Here is a 27,680-nt window from a genome sequence, read left to right on the forward strand (position 1 = left end):
TGAGGGTGATCGGAGCCATCCCAGAGAGGAAGAAACTCCTGGAGATTCTTGGGCTGGCAACTGCACGCACACACACACACACACACACACACACACACACACACACACACACATGCATGCACACACACATTCACACAATGCACACACAAACACAAACATTCACACATGAACACATAAATATACACATTCACACACACACATGCGCACACAAACATGCATATAAACATGTTCATGTGCACACATAAACACATCCTGGGGAAGTGGAGAGCTAACGTGTTGGCCAACGACAGTCAGAAGCCAAGAAAAGGTTGCGGCAAGCTCTAGAGCTTTGGGCCAACTTAAGGAGGTGAAATATTACCAAAGAACAAACAAAATTCTCATCTTGGGCTCAAAAATCCACTGCACAACCACAAGAACAGGAGACGGCAATTTTTCTGAAAAAGATCTGAGGGTTTTAGTGACTCACAAGCTCGATGTGAATCAACTGTGTAAAACGCCTCTGGGATCTCGGCCTGAGTTCAGAGGGGCCGGCCGGTGCCGGAGCAGTGAGGGCAGGGTCCCACTGTCCTCTGCTTTGGACGGACTTCCTCTGGGTTCAGTCCTGGGCACCCATTCTCAGGAAGGACACCAGGATGCAGGAGGCTTGCAGAGCATGCTGTCCAAAGATCATTTGGAAGAACCTGGGACTGCTGACCCCGGAGACTTGTCATGAGGACAGCCTCCTTGTGCTGTGTCCCAGGCAGCAGAACCAGGAGCAGTGAGTGGTTCTACAAGCCTATCCAAAGCTCTCCTGTGCAAAGCAGTGAGATCCCCATCATTCCATGGCAGTTCAGTGACCCCTGTCGGGAATGTTGTCAAGGCGATTCTCGCTCAGTTATGGGTTGGACTAGACCTCCACTCCAGCACTGAAGGTGATTCAGGTGCCTATGTGGGTGTGTGGGTTCTGACGGCTGGCCGGGCTGGCCTCAGACTTCGGTCAGGGTGGAGGCAGGCATCCCATCTTACACTGGGGTATCGTTTTTGGTGGCGTAGGGGGCTGTGCTCCCCCACCTCCCCCAGTGGAGTCCCTGGATTGGAAAGTCACCTTCATATGTCTGTGCTGAAGGAGAGGGAGCGAGGCCCAGAAAAATAAGCTCCCTGGGTCGTGGGGTTTGTGTCCCGGCCTCTTCTCTTCCTGCCACAATGAGGTCATGACCATTCTTCAGGAATCCAGGGGCGGGGGGGGGGGGGGGGGGGATGGGGCTAGCTGGGCCAAATGAGGACTGAGAAAGAGAAAGGCAGGGCGCATTTCTCTAGCTCTCACCAGCCACTGTCTTGGAAAAGCCCCAGGTTTGGAGAAGTAAGGCAGTTTGCTTGGGTTCATGTAGCCAGGAAGCTTTGGAGCTGGGGTTGAAACCCAAGGTTCTCCTTATGTCCTGGATTCCGTTCACTGCTGTCCAAAAGTAGAACAGGTTCTTAGTGTGGCTAGGCCACCAGTGGACATTTCCAAATGAAGGCTAAATGCTCCTAGGCTGGGAGCACAAAGGAGGAGCAGCAGCCCCAGGCCCTGCCCCCAGGGAGCTTCCAGTCTGGGGGGGGAGGGAGAGCAGCCTCAGAGAGTTTCCAGTCTGGGGAGTCCTTGAAACTTACACTCTGTGACTCAGGGCTCAGACTCTGAAAGCTAGAGATATCATAGCAAGGGGAACCCCGGTGGGACCACAGCAATCTGGGCAGGCTTCCCTAGAGGGTAGGATCTGAGCTCTGAAGTTTTCTAGGGGAGAGTGCCCGAGGCTAGTTGACCTGAGGTTGGTGATGGTGGCCTTTGCACTGGGGGGGCGATATAAACCTTAATGCATTGAGGGCTGGAAGGGTCCCCACCTCCCTGCAACCGAGCTGGCCCATCTCTCTGCCCACTAATGGGGAAGAGATTATCTGTGTGGGGCTCAGCTCCCAGATGCATGCCCAGTACTGAAGAGGAGCCGGGGCCTGCTGCCCCCGCCAGCCCCACCGCCCCCAGCCCTTCTGCCTTGTGCACATGCTCACTCAGGAGCAAAAACCCTGGTGAGGAACTGGGATGGGGAGGGGGTGTGGAGGGCAAGAAGGAGCCTGGGCGGAAGAGCAACTGAGGAAGGAAATGTCACCCTAGAGAAGGGGGGGAGGGACTGCTCTCACCTCTCCCCTGATTTTGCCACTAGGAAAGAAGACCTGAACCCCTGCCCGCTGGGCAGCCCAGGCTCAGAGCGTGCTGCGTGTGAGCGTGAGCCTCTTTGTGTGTATGCACCGGTGTGAATGCTCCCCTGAACAGGGTATAGGCCCTCTGGCCCCCATGTCACGTGGGAGGCCTGGACCACGAGTGTTGTCAGTCTGCAGGGTGGGCGCACCTGGGTCTTGGGCCAGGACACAAATGGGCGAGGTGTGCGCTGTGGGCCAGCGTCATACACGTCCTGTAACGAGTTGTGTGTGAGATGTAAATGTGTACTTTATCGCCTTGTGTGCCAAGCTTAATGCCCACGGTCCTGGAGTCATCTTACATCAACAAGTCCAGGCGACAAAGTGAACTCCGGGACGGGTGTCGGGGCCAGAGGGGCTGGGGCCAGTGACCAGGGGTGGGGGCTGGAGCCTGGTGGGCGTAGGGCCCAGGCCTGCCACCCCTCCCCTCCCCCACAGCCCTGTGCCCACCAATCAGTCAATCCGCAAGCATTTAATCAATCGCCAAGCATGACTTAGCCAGCCGCATTGGGAGAGGCCCTAGTGTCCAGGACAGGGAAGCGGTGCCGGTCCCTCTGTCCCCGGCCTGGTCGGGCCATTTCAGGAAGGAAGCAGAGAAGGGGTAGGCTGGTCAGCAGGGAGCCAGGGCCTGGAAGGCGGGGCTGGGTGAGGATCCATTCAAGGGACTGCTTCTGGTTAGCCCAGAGAAGGAAGACCCGGCAGGGACATGGTACTGTAGCTTGTTTTCAAGTCCTTGAGGGTATCAGGTACAGGAAGGATTAGTTTGTTCCGCTTGACCCCGAGGGCAGCGCTGGGAGGAGTCATTGGGGAAAGTTACCCAGACAAGTCCCTGGAAGGACAAACATCCCGAGACTAACTCTGTTTTCATGAAATGTGTTTTTACAATCAGACAAATGGACTTTGTATATATTTTGTATTATATGTGTACCTGACGGTTCCCTGATAGAGTGTAAGCTCCATGAGGGCAGGGGCCTTTCTAGTTTTGTCTTTGTACCTCAGTGCCTGGCACGTAGTAGATGTTCAATAAATGCTTGTTGAGTGATTGAAAACTCAAGGAATAGCTTCCTAACAATGTGAGTGGTCCTCTGGAGCACCAAGGACTCCCCTTGAGGTAATGACTGACTTTCCCAGACCTGGAGGGATGGGGAACTTAAAGCCAGCCTTCAGAAGGGGAAAGAAATATGGCTTGTTCCTGAAGCTCTATCACCCACTCACTGTGCCCTTGACCAAGTACCCTCCTTTCTCTGGGCCCCACTGTCCTCCACTGGAGAAGGGGGTTGGAGTGAGGATCTCTAGGCAGGAAATCACATCATGAGGGAAGGGGGCTGGGCTCATGTCCCTCAGAGAGACTGAAGGTTGGGACCCAGTTTGAATTTTGAAGGCTCAGGTCCATCAGGGAGGTAAGGGGGATGGGGTGAAGATGAGTGTGCTCTGGAGACAAACTGAATCTACTCTATAGCATGGCCAAGGGCCAGACCCAGCAGACAAAGGAAGCTTGGAAGAAGCTAGATTGTGTGTGGAGATCCTTGAATGTCAGGCTGACACAGCAATTTACTGAAACCAATAGCGAGCACCACACCTCTGGCCCCATTTAGTCACAGGCACGCTGACTCCTTCAGCCAGCTCCTTTCCTCAGTCCTCTGGTTGCCCAAGTTCGCGGGGCCTCAAACACTACTGGAGACAGAGTTAGAGAGCTTACCCATCCAGGGCTTCCCTAGATAATCTGTAAATTACAGAGCAGAAGGGGGGAGAATTAGGGCAGGCAGCTCTCTGGAAACCTGTGGGGCTGAGGGACTTGGGTCCCCAGTGCTATGCTGCCCCCCTTGGGGGTGGGGGCAGCCACATGCTGAAGGTTTTTAGGAGAGGGGTAACGTGGTCGGAACTGTGCCTAAGCAAGGTGATTTTTAGTCTGTGGAAGATGGGTTGGACATGACAAAAACTGGAGAAATTTATGACAGTCTAGGTGAGAGATGATGAGGACCCAACTAGGCTTGTGGTTGTGTGAGTAAAGAGACCTGGCAACTGGATTAGGTTGGCCCCAGGGGCTGAGGGAGAGGGAAGAGTCACAAAATGTCACAGCAGAAAGGGTCTGACCTGGGATGGCAGCAGGGGTGCAGCAAGTCCTCATCCAAGTTTTGCCTGACCACGTCCTATGAGGGCAACCCCCTGCCTATCCCACCTTCGGACTGCCCTGACATCATTTGCCCTGAAATTTCTACCCACTGCTCCTCATTCTGCCCCTTGGGGCCAAGCTGAACCAGGCTCATTCCTCCTCCATCTAATGCTTGGGATTTGCCTCCAGATACTTGAAGACAGCTCAAATATCCCTCATCTCCCTTTGCCAGACTAAAGTATGACTCAGATTCTAAACCTTGGTGACTTAGAGACAGATGGTAGCCTCCGCAGAAATAAGAAAGGTGAAAGTTTGGGGACAGGCTTAGATTAATTAAATTAATTAAACCAAACTAATTAATTGGTTAGTTTATTCCTTTATTTCATAACAAACACAAGCCTATCTGATGCTGCATTCTCAATTGTCATTGCTAGATTATTGCCGTCCTACAAGCCCTAAAATGTGAGACCCTCCGAAGGTTCTGACCTGGGTCCTCTTCTCTTCCTTCCACTCTCCCTCGGTATTATTTTTCATCTCTATGCAGACAATCCCCAAATCTGTACATGGAGCCCTTAATCACTCTCTCTCTCTCTCTCTCTCTCTCTCTCTCTCTCTCTCTCTCTCTCTCTTCTCTCTCTCTCTCTCCCTCTCTCTCCCTCTCTCTCTCTTTCTTCCTCTCTCCTTCCCCCTCTCATTCATTCTCATTCTCTTATTCTCTCTCTCTCATACTCTCTTTTCTTCTCTTCTTCCCCCTCTCATTCATCCTCATTCTCTCTCTCATACTCTCTCTTCCTCTCTCCTTTCCCCCTCTCATTCATTCTCATTCTCTCTCTCTTCCCCTCTCCTTTCCCCCTCTCATTCATTCTCATTCTTTCTCTCTTCTTTCCCCCCTCATTCATTCTCATTCTTTCTCTCTTCCTCTCTTCTTACCCCCCTTCCCCCTCTCACATCCCCAATTGCTGCCTGCTGGACAGCTCCACCTGGACTTCCCTCTGAACCCAACACATCTACCTTATGCTTTAGCAATAGTTTAGATCACTATATCTAAGCATGTAAAGGGCTATTGTGTGGAGGGGGTGGGAGATTAGCTTTGTTCTGCTTGCCCCCAGAGGGCACAACCAGGAGCAGTGAGGAGAAGTTGTATTGAGGAAGATTTTACCTAGAATTAAGACAGACCTTTCTAACAAAGAGGATTGCCTTACCAATGGGGAATGTGCTGCACGAGGACGGGGAGAGATGTCCAGCACTGGGGACCTTCAAATGGAAGGTGGATGACCATCTTTGGTGCATGGTATAGAGGGCATTCCTTTATAGGCACATATATCCTTTGAGGTGCCTTCCAGCTGTAAGATTTGGGGCAAGGCACAGAGTTCAGATGCAGAGAAGTCCCTCCTTTCTTAGAACTGACAGTGGACGAGGGGTACCACTGGCAGGGGTATACTCGTAAATGGCTAAAAATCAGCTTGAAGGGAAAAAACTGTACACCCACCACACTTTTAAGTCTAACCTGCATGATTACCATTTTCTCTGTCATTTTCTTAGGCCTAGACAATCAACAAAACAATAAATCAAATCCTGGTTTATGGCACTTGCTGATTTCTGAGTAATAAACGTTCACAATGAAAATTTAACAATCAGCTCTCCCTAGTCGGTCCAAGAGAGAGAGGGATGGTAGCCTGGACCACTGACCAGGACCAGATGCCTAAGTATTTTAGAAAGGTGTAGATAGGGTGCTGAGATCCAAAGGAGATGATTGATGAGACCTGGGGACCTGGGGAGTGTGACTCTTCAGTTGGAAATAATAGAGGGAAGAGCAGGTAGCTGGCAAAGCAAGGCTGGAGCTCAGGTAATGTTGAGGCCAGAGATCAGAGATATAAGACACATTTATACAGAAGTGAAAATTGGCAGCAATGCCAAGGACAGCAAAAGGATCAGCTGAGTGGAGAAACCTGTTCAAAGACAGGAGCCTTTGAGACCCCCCAGATGAACATTCAGGAGGAGGAGCTCCCAAGAGACCACGCAGGAGCTGCCTGCTAGGCAGGAGAGCCAGAGAGAGCAGGCCCGCAGATACCGGAAGAGCAAAAAACAACAAAGACCAAAGCCAGAGCCCGGGGCAGCAATGAGGGTTTAAACTGCAGGGGTGGGGCTCACAGACTCAGGGCTGTCACTTGAAGCTTGTAGGCAGCCTTAGATTTCACAGCCAGTTCGAAGCCCCGGGACTACCCCAACTTTTTCCAGAGCTGTTTGAGCCAGAGAGGCGCTTAGAGTTGGGGAGCAAGGGCTGGACACAGGAGACCAATTCTAGATGGGGGAGCCAGATAAGGCCCTCCCTCACCTACAGCCAGCCTCAATTTCCCCACTTAATTTAATGGAGATAACGACTTCATGGCTTTCTGGTGAGGGAAACACTTTGTAACTTTTGCAAAGCAAGAGGATGTTGTCAAATAAAGCTCCAGAGACTTGGGCTCTGCTTCCTCCCCACCCCTATCCTAGTTCCCTTGAGAGCTGATGCCAGAGGAAGAGGAGCCGAGGGCAGGGCAGGACTGGAAAGGGAAGGAAAGGGAAAAGAGGGAGAGGGGAAGGGAAAGGGAGGGGGAGGGGAAGAAAGGAGAGGGGAGGGGAGGGAATAGAGAGTGGCACCTCCCCGCTGCCCCCAGCAGGTAGTTGAGGCTGCTTCCCGGGGGAAGAGGAGGAAGGGCCGAGGTCACGTGGGATCCTACCGCCTGAGGATCAACAGAGGCTTAGAGAGCCCCTGGTCTGAGGGGAAAAGAGAGACAAAGAGAGTCGGAGACTAGGAAAGGGAGAGCGAGAGCGAGAGCGAGCGAGCGAGAGAGAGAGCGAGCGAGAGAGAGAGAGAGAGAGAGAGAGAGAGAGAGAGAGAGAGAGAGAATCAGACAGACAGCTTAAGAAGAGACAGAGGCAGAGAGAGAAAGCTTACAGAGACCAGAGTGGGAAGGAGGGGGTGACGCACAGAGACAGAGAGGCAGAGATCAGAGATCGAGACAGAGAGAGAGAAAGAACCAGAGGCTGAGGGACAGAAAGTACCAGAGTACGAGTCCAAAAGGAAAGCAGAGAAGGAAAAAGGACGACAGAGAGAGAGAGAGAGAGAGAGAGAGAGAGAGAGAGAGAGAGAGAGAGAGAGAGAGAGAGAGAGAGAAGAGAGAGAGAGAGAGAGAAAGTGGGCGCAAGGAGAAGAGAAGAGAGGAGCCCAGGACAGAGTGAGGGAGTGGTCCCCTTCACTCTCTGGGGTCCAGGGCGGGGCTACGGGTGGGGGGCAGCCCCAGTCTCCTCTCGCCTCTCCGTAGTGGTGGGGAAATACCCTGGCGGGTCAGCCCTTTGTGGGGGTGTAGTGTTTGTGTATGTGTCTGTGCATGCGCGCGTGTGTCCAAAAGTGAATGTGAGTGCGCGTGAACACAGGGGTTCAGCGACCTCCGCGGCACCCCCCTCCGGCCGCCATGAGCTCCCCTCCGCCCCCCCGGAAGGGCTTTTACCGGCAAGAGGTCACTAAGACTGAGTGGGAGGTGCGGGAACTCTACCGGGACCTGCAGCCCGTGGGCTCGGGGGCTTACGGGGCCGTTTGGTGAGTCGGCGGGGAGAACATGGACGGGGCTGAGTGACTGGGGAGGGGGTGCTCAGATGGGGCCTCACCTTCGTGGGACCCAGCCCTGGCCCCTGAAGATGAGCCCAGAGGCTGAGGGGCCGGTGAGCTCAGCCCTGCCTGGGCCCTGGAGACCTTGAATGTCTCGCCGTTCCCAGAAGACGGCCGCGGGAGGTGCCCCCCCCCCCGGGAGGAGCGGCAGAATGCAAGTGTGTGGAAGGAAAGGAGGGGACCCCCTGTTCCCAGCTCCAGGCTCCCTAGACTTCCTGGGGGGAGGGAGGGAGAACCCGGGACGTTAGTCTGGGTTTGTCTTGGCGGGGCTTTTCCCCTCCCCGCCTCACCGGCAGGGCTGGTTGAGTGCTCGGGTGTCTGCCCTCTAGCTCGGCTATTGACAGCAGGACGGGCACCAAGGTGGCTATCAAGAAGCTGTACCGTCCCTTCCAGTCGGAGCTGTTTGCGAAGCGCGCATACCGGGAGCTGCGTCTACTCAAACACATGCGGCACGAGAACGTGAGTGAGTCCTGCAACTACCCGCTCGCCTGCCCGGCAGACTGCTCGCCAGCTTCCCGGGGGAGGGGGCCCTCAGCATGCTCTACTAGCTGCTTGCTGGCTGCTGCCAACAGCCCCTGGTCTGGCCTGCCCCCCAACATGCAGGCCCACAGGAAAGATGAGGCAGGCACTGCCTCCCATTTTGGGGGCAGCATAGGACTCGGGGCCTGGGAGAAGTCCCTGACCAGATCCTTTTGTCTTTTTTATTTGAGAGAATAGATTATCTGGGGAGGCAGAGGGGTGGCCTTTCCTTGAAATTTAGCCTCCAGTGGTCTTTGAGGATCTGAACAGAACCAGCAGAATGGGAGCTCCTGGCAGGTGTCCTCTGGGGTACAAGTAATGGTCGGTGGAGGGGAGAGCAAAGGCCTACAGTCTGTGCCTCAAATGCCCCCTTCCCCTGCCTCACACACACTCCCAGCCCTTTAAGTCTGGCCTTCACAGCCTTTAAGTCTGGCCCCTACCGTGCTTCAGGATTATGGGTCCCAGCACTGCCCGCTAATGATGGCCCCCATGCTAAGGGGCCACTGGGCAAACTCATCCCTGAGACTTGCAGAGCCTGAATGCCTCATGGTCCACAGTGCCCTGGGACTAACTGTAGTTAACTAGATCCCCACCCCACCACTTAGCTAATGAGTTCATCCGAGAATATTGTGATATTCCAGTGTCTTCTTCCTCTACTAGACTGGGAGCCTCCTAAGGGCAGATGCCCAGGACCCTGGGATGTCCCTCCTCTGCCCCTTCCCCCAGCTGAGCTCCCTAAGGGCAGATGCCCAAGTTGGCCCCTTCAAAAATATGAAACATTTGTTTGGAATCTGCAGCACACCCTTGCTGTGTAAGAGGAGAGAAATTTTAGAAAAAACCCTGAATCTGTCCTCAGGTAGCTCACAGTTTAATAGATAGTGTTATGACATTATTATGTGTGATAAAGGCAGACTTCTGAGAGGTCTATGTGGCCTGATGGGATAGCTCCTGACTGGTCTGAGGACAGCAGGGAAGGCTTCCTGGAGGAAGTGGAATCTGAGTTTGGCTTTAAAGCATGAGTTGGAACTCTATAGGCGAAGAAGGAAGAATGACGTTCAAGGCAGGGGGAACGTTGTGATTAGAGGAAGGAGAACATGGAATATGTCTGCGAGGCACAAACATAACTGTGTTTCTGCTATGCTACAACATTTATAAAGTACTTTACACACGTATTGAGCAAGTCACTTAACCTACCTCAGGCTCAGGGACCCTACCTCAGCAAAGGGAGCAAGTATTTATTAATCACCTACTATGTGCCCCGCACTGTGCTAAGCGCTTCACAAATATCATCTCATTTGATCCTCGTAACAGCCCTGGGAGGTAAATGCTGCTATTATCCCCATTTTACAGTTGAGGAAACTGAGGCAGAGGTTAAATGATCTGCCCTGAGTCACCCAGCTATCTGCAGTATCTGCAGCGAAATTTGAACTCATGTCCTTCTGATTCCAGGCTCTATCCACTGCACCACCTAGCCGGAGAGAATAATAGAACCTACCTCACCGAGTTGTGCTGCCCAGATGAGATAAGGTGCTTTGCAAACCTCAGAGTTCGATGTGAATGTGAGCTGTTATTGTTGTTATAATTATTATCATCTTACAGCCACTCGGTGAGGTAGGAATCAGGGTGTCATCTCCATTGTTCAGATGGGGAAACAGGCTCTAAGAAGTCCCATTGGAACCAACATCTTCCTGGTTCAAGCCCAGAACCCCCCACACAACCAGAGAATGTTTCCTTGGAAAGGCAGGCTGCAGGTTAGGGTTAGCTGAGCACGACTCATCTCCAGGGAGGCTGTTGGGCAGGGAAGCAGGGCGCTCGTGGCGGGGGCCCACTCAGAGTATTGTGGCAGCAGTTTGAAGGATGGACTGGGGACCCGCAAGGATGCTGCTCCATTGGTCCAGGGAAGCCATGAGTGATGGGGGCCCAGACTTGGGGTGGTGGTGAGGAAGGGATGGAGTGGAAAAACCACCAGGAGGGAAGACTCCACAGGAAGTAGTGACATTCCATGCCTACCATTCCAACGTCTGATCTGGGAGGAGGGGAGGGCAATCCCTGTGCCAGGGGAGAGGACACATATGAAGTCTGATCTTCCTTCCGTGTCTCCCCTCTCCCCCTCCATTCCTCGGTGTCCACTTTTCTGGAGGCAGGAGGCTGCTAAGGTTGGCCCTGGGTTGGTCCACGTACCCAGACAGGGCTGCCTCACCAGGTCCCCTCATCATCCTCTGCAGGGGAGATCTGGCTGTAGCTGGTTGGAGGGATGCCCCACCATGGACTAACACTGTGTGACCCCAGCCAAATGACCTCCCCTCTCTGGACCTATTTCATCATCTGGAGTATTATGTCTGGTCCTGATCAATGCGTTCCAGGAGGGACATTAACAAGACTGGGTGACTTGAGATGGCAAGGTAGTAGGTGATCATCTTTTGCTGAAGAAATGGGGAGCATTTAACCTCGAGAAGGGGTGGGAGAGGAATGAACATTTATATGGCAACTATTACGTACCAGGCACTATGTTAAGCACTTTATACACACTTTCTCATTTGAGCCTTACAACCACCTTTCAAGGTAGGTATTGTTATTATACCCATTTTACAGTTGAGGAAGCTGAGACAAACAGAGGTTAAGTGACTTGCCCAGGGTCACAGAACTAGCTCCTGAGGCTAGATTTGAACTCGGGTCTTCCTAAGTCCAGACCCAGCGCTGTATCCACCTGCTGCCCTAAGAAGAGAAGACTTGGGGGGGGAGGGTCATGATGGCTGTCATCAGGTATCCATGTGTCAGGCTGCTAGGCAGAAAAAGGCTTCGAGTCCTTCCGCTTGACCGCACAGGGCACAGGAAGTCAGCGGAGCAATTTGAACTTCTCACATTTCAAGCTGTTTGAAATGAGCAGATGGGGCTGCCTCACCTGGCAGTGAGTTCTCCATCTCTATACGTGTTCAGTCAGAGGCTAGCTGACTCCTTGAGGATATGGTGAAAGGAATTCTTCCACTTAGAAGGAAATTGGACTAGATGCCCTCTGAGGGGCCCATCACCCGCAGCTCTTGAATTCTGACATTTTACAGAATGAAATTGATAATGGTATAATAGACCAGTCACCTCCGTGGCTGTGGAGGCTTACAAATCAATCTGCAAGCATTTACTAGGTACCTACTTTGTGCCAGGCATGGTAGACCCTGGAGAAACAGACAGCCCCTGACGTCCAGGGACATCAGGAAATCTACGTGTTCACAGATAAATACAGACTTTCCTCACAGCCACCTCCACTGTGGGGAAGTAATTCAAATGTTCTTAGCCCCATTTCTCAGATGAGCAAGTTGAGGCTCAGAGAAGTGTCCCACAGCTAGCAAGGGCTAGAGTTCTCAGTGCTGGTTGAAGCTTTGTGTAGGCAGTGACTTTGGACCCATGGCAGAGTCAGGGGGGCATAGAACTATGGAACTGGGTCCTGTTGGGAACTGCCCTGTTGTGAGGAGGGTGCTGGGGCCAGAGAGCCCTGGCAGCCCCCTCCTCCGGGTTCAGCCTGTCTTAGCCCAGCTGCTGCATCCATCAGCAATCTCAGGAGACTGAGTGTACCAGGGAAATAAGTTAGCCTGGGGGCCCTAAGCTATATGTCCCTGAGAGAGATGGGGATAAAAAGACTGGGACAGGAAGAGGGAAACAGAAACGGGCAGGACACAGGCAGACCAGAGGCTTGGGCTTGTCATGCAGCACTCTATTTCCCAAACTCTATAGCCCAGAAAAATCTGGCTTACACACTGTTCCATCTCTCACCTCTAGACCTTTGTCCAGCCTGTTCCCTGTGTCTGGAGTGCTTCCTTCCTCCCCTCTGCCTCTCAGAAGCCCAATCTTCCTTTAAGGAAGACTCCAGAAGCTCCAGATCCTTGGGGGGGGGGGGTCCCTTTATGTCTATGAATCTGCATGCCTTGGCCTTTTTCTTTAAGCCAAGCTCCTGGCTGTCCCAGTCTGCTCAGCCCTTGGCCCCTGACTTTGCTGGAGGACTTTTGCCCCCTAGACCCGGCTTGTCCACAGACACATCTGACCCTTTGGGGAGCTCCGCTGGAGGAACCCAGCAGGCTCTGCTGTTTACTGCCATATGCAACCTTGGGCAATGCCTTCCACACCCTGGGCCTCAGTTTCCCCATCTGTAAAATGAAGTTGTAAGATGACTTCTAGCGATTCTAGAGCTGTGAGTCTATGGTCTCATCCTGCAGACACTGGACTGTGTTCACTGGGAGGCTTGCCTATGGCTGGGCCTCTTTCCCAGGACTGGGGATGGGGGTTGGGGGTTTACTCTGACAGACGGCCCCTACCCCCAGGACCAGCCTCAGGACTCAGGCAGACACTGCCTTGTCGCATCCACAGGCTTGGCATTGGCTTGGTCCAGTTTGTGAGCCGGGGTAGAGCAGCGTGTGCCCAAGTAATGATGTGGCCTAATGTGTCAGGGATGCTGCTCCCTCAGACCAGACTGGGACTTGGTGCAATGGAATCAATCTGGGAATGGAGCAGAAGCAAACTGAGCCCTGAGGGAAGGTCCTGCCATGCCCTCAGGGCCCCCTGGGCTGGGGACCTGGCCATGGTGCTGGTGCGAGGAGGGGCAGGGCCCTGGGGGAGTGAGAGGCTCCCCAGGAGGTGAGAGTCCCCACTTCCCTGAGGTTTGACAAGGCCTCCGTTCCTTGAGCCCCTGCCTGGAGTGTCTGGAGCTCTGGAAGCCTCTCTCTGCCGGCTGACCATCTGCCCTGGTGCTCAATGCCCTCCCTGTTCAAAGAGCCTGGGAAGGGGGTGGCGGAGCAGTGAACAATTGAACGCCAGCCCTGAGCACAGGGAGGAAAAGGCCATGTTGGCCCCACGGCTGGGGCCTGGGCAGCTCTGGTACCTGGAACCCTAGAACATGAAGGATTCTGTTGTGGTTCAGTCATTTTGGTTGTGTCCAATTCTCTGTGGCCCCATTTGGGGTTTTCTTGGCAAAGATACTGGGCGGTTTGCCATCTCCTTCTCCAGCTCATTTTACAGATGAAGAAACTGAGGTAAACAGGGGAAGTGACTTACCCAGGGTCACACAGCTAGGAAATGTCTGAGGCCAGATTTGAACCCAGGAAGACAAATTGTCCTGACTCCAGGCCCAGCGCTCTGTGCACTGTGAAGGCCAGCCATGCAGCCTGTACCTAAGAAGGAATCCTTTTGTCCTTGACAAGGAATCACCTAGTCTCTGCTTGAAGACCTCCAGGGATGGAGAGCTCACTCCCTCCAGACAGTCTGTTCCCCTTTGGGCAGCCCTGCAGTTGCTTGGAGACTCTCATGGCCCCTGAGGCTTCTCCAGCCCCCTATGCTGATCCTCCTGAGCCTTGGGCTCCATTCATGTCCAGCCTGCCCTCCCGTGGTTCCCCTCTGGCTCACAATGCCCAGAACAGACTCAGGCTTCCCCCACCAGAGCTGATCACCCCACCTTGGTGGGCCAGGGTCTCCACCACATTGGTGTAGCTGGCTCTTACTGACCTCTCTAGAGCTCCCAGGACTAGTAGGCATTAGCCAAAATATGTGCATAGTCTGATGTCCATTAATGACTGTTCAAGCTAGAGGATGACAGAGGACAGGTGGGATGGGGAGTGGGGTGGGGCTGGAAAGTGAAGGTAGTCATGGGAAAGGGGGCTCAGCCCAGAGGGGAAGTGGGGACACAGGCCAATTTAGGGCAGATATCCCAACAAAGAGCTGGCCTGTTGTGAAATGGGTAGTGAGTTCCCCATCACGGGAGCTGATCACAGGAGGCCTGATGGTTAGAGGTGTATGTAGGTAATAGGGGTTCTTGTCCAGGTTGGGCTTGGGCTTCATGGTCTCTGAGGGCTGGGCCCTTCCAGCTCAAAGATTCAGGGATCCTGGGAAGATGTGGTCTGAGCAGGGCAGAAGACAGGAGAGGCCGATAGGATCCTAATAGAGGGCAGTGGGATAAAGGGGAGGGTTTGGAACACACAGAACCCCACCTCAGGTCCCAGCTCCAAGGGGCTATGACCAAGGGGTCCAGTGGGTGGCTCCAGGCCCAGGGGAATTAGCTTTTGGGTTATCTCCGGTTTCCCATGCGGCCCTTAGGAAGGCTCTCATTCTGAGGCCTGGTCAGTGGGCTGGGGGTGCAGTGAGGGAATGAGCTCACAGAAGATCCTGTCCTGGTCTGTCACCAGCTGAAAATAGCCTGGGAGGGGGGAGACTTGGGACATGCATGAGCCCAGCTAGGGGAGGCTCTGAAGACAATTGGGGGGTGGCCTGCTTGGGCCAAGGAGACAGCTGCGGCGGGTGACTAGATTAGGGGCTGAGCGGATGCTTGGGGAGGCATGTTCGGCCGTTTCCTCTGCCAAGGGCTGGGGTGGGGAGGGCGGAGAGATGTTACTGACCCTCCCTCATCTTCCCCTTCTCAGCATATCTCCCCAGGCCCCTCTATTTCCATGCCCCCTCCCTACCCACACATACACAATCCCTCAGGCCACTCAGGAGCCCCTGGAAGATAGATAGAGTGGGTGGGGGTAGGCAGGATGTCACATCGGCCCTCCCTGGGGTTGGGGCGTGGTTTTTCCGTGACCAGGACATCATCCAGGCCAGAGCCAGATAATCTGGAGGTCCGAGTTGGGACAAGGGTGGCAAGGCAGTAGCCACAGAAACTGGACGGGCATCTGTCTCTGCTCCCAGGCCTCTCCTAGCTCTGAGTTCTCTGATGCAAGATCCCTGTGTGGGTGACTTGTTAGCTGTGCTGTTGGTACCCAAGGGGGCATGCATGATTCAGAAGTACGAAAGAGCTCTCAAACATGCTCTGTTGGGCACGGTCCAGCCTGGGCACTCACTGTGCCCTCCTGCTCCGGGCAGATGAGAAGCCGTAGGTCTCTCTGGCAAGTAAATAATGGAAAAGGAACCCTTGCCTGTGAGGAGGTGGGCTCCTTCCCCACCTTCCCCACCTTCTCCCCATAGATAAAGCACTGGCCTCAGGAGGCCGAAGTCCAGAATGTGCTTTAGACACTTAGCTGCCTCAGTAGAATGGGGATAACAGTGGCCCCTTCCTCCCAGGACGGTGTGAAGGTCAGATGAGAAAGCTTGTGAAACGCCTTGGAAGCTGTAGAAAGGACGCTTCCCTGTCCTTTCTCAGGCAGCTCTGTTTCCCCAGGTGATTGGCTTGCTGGATGTCTTCACCCCCGATGACACACTGGATGACTTCACGGACTTGTGAGTGGCTGTGGACTGGGGGTGGGGGTGGGTCAGCCTCTGTGCTAGGCCTCAGGGCCCCTTGGGCCTGGCTCCTGCCCTCAGGGAGCTTCCAGTCTGGGACACCAGAGGAGGGGCAGTCCTAAGCCCTGCCCTTATGGAGCTCCCAGCCCAGGCTGGGGTAGGTAGAGGGAGCTCAGCCTCTCTTGCCCTCTGGGTCAGGCCAACTTTCCAGCCAGACCAGGGGTAGTGACAGGGAGAGGACTGGGCCACGCCCACCATGGTGTGCCCAGAGGCCTGTACTAGTGGCAGACCTTAGTTGGAGGGCATCAATAGGGTCCCCAAGGGCCCCCAGCCCAGCTGTCCGATCCCTCCCCAGGCCCCAAACTCATCCCTGACTGGTCCCGGGATGACACAAGCCTCTGTGGGCCAGGTGGAGGCAGGAAGCTGTTTCTCCTCCTTTTCCTGGGGCCATTGAGGAAGGGAGCCCTGACTGAGGGCAGGGAAGGGGAGCAGCCCCTGGAACACAGGCTGAGACGGCAAGAAAAGCAGGGCCTTTGGGTAGACACAGATTCTCCCCCTCCCACCACCACCACCACCACACATGTAGTTTAAAAGCTGGCCCATTTCTCAGAAATTTCTCTTGGGCCCTGGGCCGGGGACTGTGATCAGCCAGGGCAGGAAGTGCGGTCTGTCCCTTGGTGCCCCACATCCATCCATCTCAACAGGCTTCGTGAACCTCTGAGGATTGTAGGCACATGTCAGCCTTATCTCTGGCTGCCCCACAGCCTGAGACAGATGGGGAAGCTGGGGCCCCACACAGCCCCAGAGCCTTGGATTTGTCAGGGTGTCCAGAATGTACGAGCTGGACGGGACCTAGGAACACATCTACAGATGAGGCCAGGAGCTGACCGCACCAATGTAGGGACATCTGAAGGCAGTGGGGAGCCATAGAAGGTGTTTGGAGCAAGGGAGAGATGTGGGAGGCTGTGTTTGGCAGAGAGAGTGTGGGAGGGAAGGGAACAGAGACCTCCTTTCACCTGAAAATCGAAAGGCCTGGACTATCACTGTCAAGTACCTGCTGCAGGCCTTCATGGGCACGGAGCAAGCAGCCATCCTGGGCCCTGGAAGCAGGGCCAGCCTCGTTCTTTTTGGCCCTGGAGCACAAACCTAGGCACAGGGTGGGGAAGCTGCAGAGAGGTCCCAAAGTGGAGTGGGCTCTTTCTCTCTAGAGACCCAGAAGCTGCTCCGTTTAGATTAAGGCAGTCCTGGGGAGGCTGTTGGCGGGGAGATTCCTGGCTTTTGTCCTGAGTCCGAGGGACTGGATTGATTTTGCTTCACCCCAGAGGGCAGACCCAGGAGCCCTGGGGGGAGTTACTGGAGAGAGCTTTCAGCTAGCTAGGAGAGATGTCCTACCAGGAGCGGCCCCCTGCTCCGCCCCTCAGTGAGGTCACCTCTCTGCTATCTGGGCACTGCCCTGGGCCTTGTGGCCCAAGGGGGTGACCCCTGAGCCCGGGCGGTTAATGACCAGTAGGGAGTGTGAAATACAGCCTTGGACATGAGATGAAAAATGAGGGTTGTAACTGGAGCTGTGGTAACCTTTGCCTGCCAAGCCTGGGCTAGGCTGGGCTGGGGGGGGTGGGGAAGGCAAGGCAGGGGAAGAGAGCTAGGTGATAGTCCTGTCTCCTGGCCTCTCGATAGGCTTGGCAGCCTCCGCTTCCTCAGCACCACCCATCCCTCTGACCCTCATCTCTTTTCATCCCTAGCCCTGGAACCCCAGTGACCTCTGAACTGCAACCCCTCAGGGGCCCCTTCTCAGGCCTCATCCTCCTTGACCTCTCTGCAGCTCTCCCTGACTCACTCCCCTGAGGCCCCTGGCAGACCTCGCCATCCATGTCCCCTGCTGGCCCCTCCTCTATTGTGGGGGTGTCCTTCAAGGCTCATCTTCATGACTCCCTTTGTACCCCCATTCTCTTCTTTAGGAGGTAGAAGGTACCTATGGCATCATCCTCCCCCCCAACAGTTTTACAGATGAAGAAAGCTCAGAGGGGAAGGGACTTTTCCAAGGTCTCGTGGAGAGGGAGCCATGGAGCCAGGACTAGAACCCACATCTCCAGGCGCCATCTTTGAGCTTCTCTTGGCAGTGCACTAGCCCGTCAGCCTCCTCCCTACAAGGGACTCCAAGAGCCTTGGGCCCAGCTCCACCAGCTCACTGCCCAAGTGAAGGTCATCGCCTCCCCTCCCCCACCCCCTGCCCAAATCCTCGTGCTTCTTCTGACCTTTCTCTCTGTTGAGGACCCTCCCGCCATCCTCCCAGGCCCCAGGCCTGAGACCTCAAAATCATCTCTCCCTCTTTCCTTTCTCTCCTTTCCCCTACATCTATGACAGCTCTCATGTTGCTTCCACTGAATTCTGCATTTATTAAACACCTACTACATATAGACAGGGGGCTGGGGATACCCAGGTGAAGAAGGGCACCACCCTGGCCCCTGAGGCGCTTGTGGCCTGATGGGGAAAGCAGCATGAACCCGCCAAGTATCAGACAAGGGCGGGGTGGAGCAAAGGAAATAGGAGACATTTTGCTCCAGGAAAATTTGAAGGGGAGGAAAACTTTCAACTCTGGGGGGATCAGGGGGGATGGGCCAGAAGTCTTGGAGGGAGGAAAGGGTTTCCATAGGCAGAGATGCGTTTCTGGCTTTTGGGAAAAGAGAGGTGTGAGAGTCAGGGCAGAGCAGGTGCCCAAAAGGAGGCCCGGTTTGGCTGGAAATTTGGGGGGGTGTGGGCGGGGGTGCCAACCTCTCTCACATCCTCCACTTCTCTCCACTCAGCCCCTCGTTGGCTCCCTCCCGGACTATGGGAGCAGCTACCTACTGGTCCCTCCACTTCGACTATGATATGATTCTTGATAATACTAAGAGCTCCTAGCTTTTCTGTGGCACCTGTGACGTGCCAGGAACTTTACAAACATCTCAAGACTCCCCTGTCTCTGATCTGTCTTCCCTATAGTAGCCCTGTTCAGGTTTCAAGAGGTTTTCCCAGCCGCCTTAAGCTAACTGCCAGGATTATTGAGGTGGATACGAATTTCAGAGGCAGACGCTCATACAGAGACAAGTGGCCTTTGGGTCCTGGCCCATCCACATGCTGGGGCCTCATCCTTGTCTGGCCTGGGAGAATGGGGCTGGAGATATCCTTGCTCCCAGCTGGATGCCTCTCTCCAGAGAGCAACAGCCAGATGAATGGGTAGCCTTCAGAACCTGGGGCCAGGAGGCTTTGTACGCAGCCAGACAAGGAGGCCGGACGCTCGCATCTAGGGCCAGCTGACCCAGCCATGTCTGGACACTGTAGTCCTCTGCAGCTCAGGCACTGGTAGAATCCCTTTAGAGCCAGAGACTGACCCCCAAAATGTTCCCCCAGAGAGCTGAACTGTCTGTCTCCCTTCTCCCGGGGCTAAAGAGGTTCTGTTTAACCTGCCTACATCACAGCTACAAAGCAGCCTTCATGAAGCCCAGAACCCACCAGGTTACTCCAGTCTTCAGAAACCTTCCATTTCTCCCTAGCATTTCCAGGATAAAATATAGACTGCTCAGTCTGGCATTCGAGGCCCACCAGTCTGGATCTCTTTCCTCCTTCAGGGCAGGGTCTGGCGGCCCCCCTTCTATCTCCACTGGGCCTCTGGGAGGAGGAATTTCCTAGAGTGACTGAGGTAATAAAAGTAGCTCAGGGAAGAGCAGCCCCTGCCCGTCCTGCCTCCCCGCTGGCCTGTCCAGTGGAGCAGCCGATGCCCCCTGTCCCTTCCTAGTGCCCTCAGAGTGCCCGGTAGTTTTGAATCGTTGGGGAGGGGGTGTCATCCACTGATGCCTAAGGCTGAGGCCCTGCCTTCCTTGGCACGGCCAGTGGCTCAGGGGCAGTGACCGGGCTCCTCTCCTCCGGCAGTTACCTGGTTATGCCGTTCATGGGCACAGACCTCAGCAAGCTGATGAAACACGAGAAGCTTAGTGACGACCGGATCCAATTCTTGGTCTACCAGATCCTTCGAGGCCTCAAGGTCCGTCCCCAGTGATGTGATGAAACCCTCACGCCCATCCTGCAGATGCCCCTGGGCCCACTGCTCCGCCAAGCCCCCTACGCCCGCCATGACACCAGGCTGATCCTGGGGGAGAGTCGGAAGGAGCTGGGCAGAAGGTCACCGGAGGGGGAGCTGGCTGGGGCCTCTGTGCCCATAAAGGAGGGAAGGGATCTGGGGCAGGCTTGGGGCTCTCCCCTCCCTCCTCCGAGGGCTGTCTCAGCCTGCAGACATCACTGACCGCGTGCCTCTCTCTCCCGTAGTACATCCATGCCGCTGGCATCGTCCACAGGGTGAGTCACCCTCTTTACTTGTGGCCCAGCCTGGGGGATGGGGCGGTTTAGTGAGTCATGGACACAGCTGGGGCAAGGACCCTGGTCTCCCACCTGCCAGCCCTGGGCAATCTCCCCTTCTCTTTCCTCCATGATGCTCTGCCCACACCATGACTGCCACCTTTGGCATGGGCTGAGGAGATCGGGGAGGGTACCTCGGGGGACATGGGTTTGAGCTAGGCTTTGAGGGATAAGGAAGGCTTAGGATTGGGAAGATAAGGGTGGGATTGGGCAGGAAAGGCCTTGAACGCCAGGGGTGTCCTTTAAGTAGGAGGGGCATCACAGGCCTTGGCACAGGGGATGATGGGATGGCAGCTGGGTTTTCCTTCCCCAGGATCTCAAACCTGGTAACCTGGCCGTGAATGAGGATTGTGAGCTGAAGGTGAGGGACATGGCTGGGCTGAGGGCTTGGGAGTGAGGCTGTCTGAGAACAAGGGGACAGGGTGAGACCCCCTACCAAGACTGGTCTTTGTCCACTCTGCTCCCCCATCTCATCTTCCCCAAATGGGGAAAGGTCACCTGGCTAGACCAGCCTGGCAGAGGCTGCACACACAGGAGATGACCGCCAGTCCTGACCCAAGGTGGCTATGCAGCTGTGGGAACATCTGGGCAGTGGCGTCCCCCGCCCCCTCTTCCCGGGGTCTCTGTCCTGCAGATTCTGGACTTTGGCCTGGCCAGACAGACAGACAGTGAGATGACGGGCTATGTGGTGACCAGATGGTACCGGGCACCCGAGGTCATCCTTAACTGGATGCATTACACTCAGACAGGTAACGAGAACCACCCAGGCCCCCCCAGGCCTGACAGCAGTGAGAGGGCCTCTGACCCTGTGACCTCAGACAGCCCTGGGGTGCCCCTAAGCAGGTGATGATCAGGGCCTAAATCAGGGCAAACTTCCTGGAGGAAGTGACTTTTAAGCGGAGCCTGGAAGATGGATTGTGGATTGAGTGGGGAGGGAGGTGAACCCTGGGAGAGGGAAGGGTTGCTGGCCTAAGGTGGGAGGGGCTGGAGTCAGGACAGACTTCCTAGAGGAACTGAGTCCCTGGGCAGCGGCAGCCCAGTAGGGTGCCGCTCTCCCTCCCCTGCCAGCCTGACATGGCGGGGCCCTCTTTCAGTGGATATCTGGTCTGTGGGCTGCATCATGGCAGAAATGATCACTGGGAAGATTCTTTTCAAAGGCAGCGACCGTATCCTCTGGGGGCTGCAAGCAGGGGACAGGAGGGGGGAGGTTGGAAGGGGAGGGGGAACAGTTAGGTTCTGGCTTTCTCCATGACAACTGAAAAGCTCCCCAAATCAGCACCCAGAACCAGTGGTTAACCTCCCAGGTGAAAATACAGAAAAACAACCCTAACCCACCCCATCATAGATTGTCCCGAAACAGGTTTTTTTTAAAAAAAAGTATAACCCTAAATGAGTGCATATTGAAAACCAGTACGCTGTAGTGAACTTATAGTCAGGAAGACCCAGGTTCAAATCCTGCTGTGTGAGCCTGAGTGAGTCATGTTACTTCTCACTGAATTCCCTAAGGGAAAAGGTGCAGCTTAGCTAGTAGTCTGCCTGGTGGAGGGGCTTTCCACACTGGGTGCTTTTCTAACACTACACTGATGAAGCCCCTTAAAAAGTGAGGAGCATTTAAAAAGTAGATTCCCCCCAAAGCAGTGACTAGTGCCCAGGATCAGATAAAGCAGAAGAGGATGAACCTGAGTGACCCTTGCTACTGGACCTCAAATGCTCGAGGCTCCTCAGCTCGGCGGGGGTTCCTCTTCCGCTTGAGTGGGATGTGGGGCGAGGGCGGGCCTGACTGAGAGCTGCCCTCCTTGACACGGCCCTGCCTGCGCAGACCTGGACCAGCTGATGGAGATCATGAAGGTGACAGGAACGCCTCCCCCAGAGTTTGTACAGAGGCTTCAGAGTCAGGATGTGAGTGCCCTTGGGGCGCCAGGGGGTGGCCAGGGGAGGGGGGCCCTCTGGCAGCCAGGCCCGGCTAAGGTTTGCTTCATGCAGGCAAAGAGCTACATGGAAAGTCTCCCCGAGCTGGAGAAGAAGGACTTTGCTTCTGTCCTGGAGAACGCCACCCCCTTGGGTAAGGGAGGCTGGTGGCAGCCAGAGCTGCCTTACAGCTGGTACTCTTTTTGGTAGCCCTCAATTTCATCACATCAATCAACAAGCACTAATGCAGTGCCTACTGTATACCAGGCACTGGCACAGAGGCAAAATATGGTTCCTGCCCACTAGAAGCTTCCACAGCAGTGGACGTAACCAGGTGCACAGGCTTAGGGCCTGCCCTATGGTTTCACTGTCGTAGGAACTCCCAGGGAAGGAAATTCCCTCCACCCATGCAGGTCAGCACTTTTTCTCCCACTAATAGCCTGAGAGCAGTTAAGTGATTCCACCCGGGTCAGACAGAGGTCTTCCTGGCACTGAGGCCGATTCAGTCCGATGCCTTCTTAATAGATAGTTGTCAGATACAGACTAGCTGGAAGGTGATCTGAGAAGGGAAGGTTCCAGCATCTGGGGCGGGGGTGGCAGGAGTGGAAAGGCCTCCTTACTGCCCAAGTTGGTGCTTGGGCTGGGCTTGAGGGGAGCCTAAGAGAGAAGGGAGGAGGGAAAGTGTTCCAGGCAGGGGGCAAAGCCAGGGCAAAGGCTTGGAGAGAGGAGAAGACGGGATCCAGCATATGGGGCTGTGCAGGCTTTGGGAGTTACCTGATGCCTGTTTGGCGCGAGCCGATGTTTGGGGATTATTATCTGGGGCTTGGGGATTTCTGTTGGTTATCTGTGGGGCTGTGTCCTTGCCTCTGTTGGGGTGGGCAGCTGGGTTTCCGCCCTTGGTCAGAAGTTCGGTGTGCTCCCCCAGGGCCCCCAACACTTCCTTCTGCTCCCCCCTCCCCCGCAGCTGTGAATCTGCTGGAGAAGATGTTGGTACTGGACGCTGAGAAGCGAGTGACGGCCGCCGAGGCGCTGACCCACCCATACTTTGAGACTGTGCATGAGTCCGAGGAGGAGCCACAGGCCCAGCTGTATGATGACTCCTTTGATGATGTCGACCGGACCCTGGAAGAGTGGAACGTGAGTCCTGTCCTCCCATGCTCCAGCCCAGCCATGGAGGAGGGAATGGGGACGGGGTGGTGGAGGGCTGGCAGAAGTGATGCTACCCTCTCCGTCCTGGTCCCCGGGACCTCTCAGCCCGTCTCTTCTGGCCCACCCCTCTCCCTTGCCTCTGTTTACCTCTCACCTCAAATTCATCTCTTCCTCTGTCCCTTACATCCTCCCTGTTTCTATCTCTTTTCTTCTTTCTTTAATCTTTCCTTCTCTCTCTTTCCTTCCTTCCTCCCTCCTTCTTTCCTTCCTTCCCCTCTCCTTCCTTCCTTCCTTCCTTACTTTCCTCCCTCTTCCCCTCCCTCCTTCCTTCCTTCCTCATCATCTCTTACGCCCTTCTGTCTTTTTCATGTCTTTCTCTCTCCCTCTCTCCATCATTCCTATACTTCACCCCATTTCCCTCAAACTCTTTCTGTCTCTGTCTTCCTCCCTCTTTCCCTCTCATCTCTCTTTGTCCAGGAGTCACATACAAAGAAGTTCTCAGCTTTAAGCCTCCTCGGCTCCTGGATTCAAAGGAGACATCTCTGTGACTGGATGCTGAGATGGAAAGAGGGGTCCCTCAGATTCAGGCCAGTAGGGACTCTTATGGTGACTCCTAGTTGAGGGTGGGGGGCCAACAGTGAGTACCTCCTGGGATGACTCTGAAGGGCTCAGCTGGCAGTGACCCCAACAGTGACTCTGGGATTGGGGGCAGGGAGCTCTTGGGGTGGGCTGTGTCCCTCCCTCAGGGCTAGAATTCCCCCACCCCCATTTTGAGGCTGAGGGCCTGTTAGGAGAGGGGATTCACTCATCAGTAAGGGGAGGGGCAGGCAGGCCCCCCAGATGATTTGGAGAGAAACCCTGCTAGCCTACAGCCCCTCCTTGGTCCAAACACCCCAACAGAAGCCTCGGACCCTGACTCTGATCTTGGGTTGCTGCTGGTGATTGCTTCCCTGTCTCATGGCAGGGGAAGCTTGGACGTCCAGCTTTGATGTCCAGGCCTCTTCTCTTCATTCACCCCCTGCCCCCCAGATGTCAGTGGAGCTCGAGCTGGGGGGGGACCCCACAGGGCTGCAGTGGGCAGTTGTGACTCAGGGACAATATCCCTCCTCACCCCCATATGTAAATAAACACTCCTGGCAAGAATAAACAAATGTTTTGTAATGTCCTGGGCTTTGGGGGGAGAGAGAGTCTTGCTTCTACACCCCCCCCAAAACAAAGTGTCCTTCTTGTTCCAGCCTAATTATGGAGGGGGCCAGGGTAGGTAGGATGGCCCCTGAAGGCCTTCTGTTGGGAGAGAGCCAGGAAGAGGGGCCCCTATCCTGTGACAGTGGGATGGAGGTCACTTCTGTAACTCAGAAGGGATTGGGGAGGCCCACATTGGGCCCCTACGAGCTGCAGCTGGGAATTCAGAATCTAGAACCCAGCCCTGAGGACTCTGCAGCTTGTGGCCCCTCCCCAGGGCTGGTAGTATCCATTCAGGAGGCTGAGCTTTGGGCTCCAGTTTGGACAGGCGCTAAGAGTGGGTGGAATAGAACAGGGTCTGTCTGGGTTCAGGGTTGGAGTCAGCATCTAGCCAGGGGTCAGGCCAAATTCTAGACTCCTGGAACCATGCAACATCAGAACCACAAGAGCCTCCAGAGGCCAGAGCCACAGCCAGCAAGCTGAGCTCCCAGGGAACCTGAGAATAGAGTGCTTTTCAAAACTACTTTTTCAGACAAATTCAGCTGTGGTTGAGAGAATGCAATGCCTCTGGAGGCTGGAGGGGAGAGCCCAGGCAGAGAAGGCTCAGGAGGGATGTTGTTGGCTTTGAGTCCTTGAAAGGCTGTCAGGCAGAACAGGGAGCAGGCTTGTTCAGTCTGGCCCCAGAGCAGAAGTGACAAGGAGGCTGACTGAGGTTTGAGGTCAGGGAAGCCTTCCCAGCTGTCCCAAAGTAGAATAGGCTGGCTGAGAGTGGATGGGAGGACTAGGGGCCTCTTCCCCTCATTGGAGGGCTTCAGTCAGAGGCTGGGAGACCACCTGTTGGGGAGAGGGATTGGTTTTAGGGTGTGCATTGGACTAGATGACCCTTCCTCCCATGTTTCTAACATGGAGAGTACAGCTGGGCTACGGGAGTGCCTGGGAAGTGTTCACTCTCCAGTGTGCCACCCATCTAGTAGCTTCCTATCTGGTCCCATTCTTACTTTTTGTTGTGGAGCTGTTTCAGTTCTGTCTGACTCTTCATGACCCCATTTGGGGTTTTCTTGGCAGAGATATTGGAATGGTTGGCCATTTCCTTCTCTAGCTCATTTTTACAGATGAAGAAACTGAGGCAAACAGGGTGAAATGACTTGCCCAGGCTCACATAGCTAGTAAATGTCTGAGGCCAGATTTGAACTCAGGAAGAGGAGTCTTCAGTGCTCTATGTGCTGCACCAAGACAGGAGTTAAGTGATTTGTCCAGGGTTGCACAGCTAGTAAGGACACCTAACTGAAAAGCTCCAATGGGGAGGGAACTCCCAACCGTCCCATCCTCTCTGGCAGTCCATTCCCATCTGGGAAGCAAGATTTGAACCCAGGTATTTCTACTGGTACACTATACTGCTCGGCCTCTCAGTTCTTCCTAGGGCCTTAAAGAAGACAAGTGTTGAGCTCCTCAGTTGACCTAGGTGGTCCCAGTGGAAAGATCCATGGACTTGAGCTCAAGTGTGGCCTCCAACACCTGCTGGCTGTGGGGCCCTGGGCAAGTCGCTTCACTGCTGACTGCCTCAATGAGGATAATAATGGCACCTCCTCCCAGGGTGGTGTCAAGGCTACAATGAGTATTTTGTAGTGTAATGCAATGGAAAGTGTTTAGTAAACCATAAAGCATCCCATCAAAGTTAGCTGTGAATGCGGGTGCCTTGGTCCAGCATCCCAGTCACCCAACCCTCATTATGGCTTTATTCAAACTGATTTTGGCCAACCCCCTTGTTCGATTGAAAGGGGAACTGTCCTGGGATGGACAAGTGACCATTCCAAGGTCATCGGCAAAGTCATTGACAGAACTGGGGCTCAAATTCAGGTCCCCAGGCTCTGCCTCTTTTCTACCCATCTGTAAATGGGGCTAACAACCGCTGCCCAACAACCCCAGGAGTCGGTCAGTGTGTCAGAGGGAGGCTGTGGTGGTCAGCATCAGCCTGGGTCTTCGGACACACCAAAGACCAAATCTTAGCCTCCGGCCCCTGTCACTGGCGTTTCAGGATCTTTAAGCCGCCCTAAAGCACGGGATAGGTGTTCCCACAGAGGATGTCACACCAAAACAGTACATTGGGCAGAACTGTCTGATGGTGATTACTAATAATAGGTTGGCAGGGCCTCATAGGGTAGGTTCGGTCATTGTCAACAGGAAGGGCAGCCCACAAGCCAGGAAGGGCTTGTGGGCTGCCCTTAACACCACTGGCTCCTACTGACCTAAGCTCAAGGGCGCCCCCGTGTGGGCTTTATTTACATTGTTAGAGGCCTTCTGGACAGCGCTTTTCTTTAGCCTTGACGTTCTTTGCTTGACATCACTCCATCAATCAGTCAATAAACATTTATGAAATACCTACTATGTGTCAGGCGCTGTGCTAAACTGGGGATACAAAGAGAGTAAAAAGACAGCCCCTGCCCTCAAGGAGCTTGCAGTCTGAAGACTGAGACAATATGTCAACGATATGTACAAAGCAAGCCATATAAATAGGAGATAATTGACAGAAGGAAGAACTGGAATTAAGAGGGGTGGGGGAAGGCCTCCAGAAGGCAGAATTTTAGCTGGGACTTAAAGGAAGCCAGGGAGCTCAGTAGGTGGAGGGAAGAAGAGATAGTAGTCGCAGCATGAGTAGCAGCAACCAGAGAGAATGCCCTGCCCGGAAAGATGAAATGTGGTCATGAAGAGTATGTGACATGAGGGGAGTAATAGGAAAGAAGACTGGAAAGATATGAGGGGCTAGGTTATAAAAGGCTTTGAATGGCAAACGCAGCTCTTTTTATGAGACAATAGGGAGTCACTGGCGTTTCTTGAGCTGGACGGTTTCTCAGGATCTCCCCTCAGCCAGCCCCAGCCAGCACAAGCAGCTTCCCAGAGTTTCCAGCCCAGGCGGCCATCCTAGGATCCTGGAGAGTGTGTGTGAGTGTATGTGTATGTGTGTGTGTAGTGTATGTGAATACGTGTGTATGTGTGAGTATGTGAGTGTGTGGTGTATGTTCGGTGTATGTATGTGTGTGTGTGTGGGGGGCTGGCCTTAGATTTGTTCTTTAAGCAAGAGGAATTTATAGAGCAGAAAATGCTCTCATTTTAGGGAGGAGGAAGCTGGTCCTGGGAGGGGGGAAGGGGAGCATGAACCGGCCTGCGGGCCCTATCAGCGGGCAGGTCACAGCCCCAGGCAGCCTCGGGGAGCTTTGGGCCTCCCAATTTATCTTCAAAAATCCCGTATCAGAAGCTACCGAGAAGAGGCACCACCTTGCTCCGCTCGGCCCCCGGGGACAGAGCCAGGAGCCGCCGGGGGGGAAGGGTGCCGTGGACAGAAAGAAGATCCGTGGCCGGAAGCCC

General features: G+C 54.6%; 1 protein-coding gene across 6 annotated transcripts; it reads left to right on the plus strand.

Annotated features, from left to right (window-relative positions):
* The first annotated feature begins 7,483 nt into the window (after positions 1-7,483).
* Positions 7,484-24,292, plus strand: LOC110205921 (mitogen-activated protein kinase 12). 6 transcript variants are annotated; one of them, XM_020982883.2, is made up of 12 exons: positions 7,484-7,901; positions 8,300-8,429; positions 15,625-15,683; positions 19,596-19,707; positions 19,989-20,018; positions 20,392-20,439; positions 20,713-20,827; positions 21,173-21,244; positions 21,898-21,977; positions 22,062-22,140; positions 22,951-23,127; positions 23,616-24,290. In XM_020982883.2, exons 1-12 carry the CDS (start codon positions 7,777-7,779, stop codon positions 23,681-23,683), a joined length of 1,095 nt encoding a protein of 364 aa, XP_020838542.1. In that variant the 5' UTR covers positions 7,484-7,776; the 3' UTR covers positions 23,684-24,290. The 6 variants fall into 6 exon arrangements, with proteins under 6 accessions (XP_020838542.1, XP_078004078.1, XP_078004081.1 ...); XM_078147952.1 differs by having other exon boundaries at positions 22,951-24,291; XM_078147955.1 differs by lacking the exon at positions 20,392-20,439 and having other exon boundaries at positions 22,951-24,292.
* Positions 24,293-27,680: the final 3,388 nt, after the last annotated feature.

The sequence above is a fragment of the Phascolarctos cinereus genome, unplaced genomic scaffold, assembly GCF_003287225.1.
Source record: "Phascolarctos cinereus isolate Bilbo 61053 unplaced genomic scaffold, phaCin_HiC Scaffold_1;HRSCAF=81, whole genome shotgun sequence".
Lineage (NCBI taxonomy): Eukaryota > Metazoa > Chordata > Mammalia > Diprotodontia > Phascolarctidae > Phascolarctos > Phascolarctos cinereus.

Bases quoted from the DNA above. Each gene is read 5' to 3' on its own strand.
- LOC110205921 (XM_078147952.1), top strand. From the start codon at position 7,777: ATGAGCTCCCCTCCGCCCCCCCGGAAGGGCTTTTACCGGCAAGAGGTC. The intron at 8,430-15,624 runs GTGAGTGAGTCC...CTGTTTCCCCAG, and splicing joins AACACATGCGGCACGAGAAC to GTGATTGGCTTGCTGGATGT. The intron at 21,245-21,897 runs GTATCCTCTGGG...CTGCCTGCGCAG, and splicing joins TCTTTTCAAAGGCAGCGACC to ACCTGGACCAGCTGATGGAG.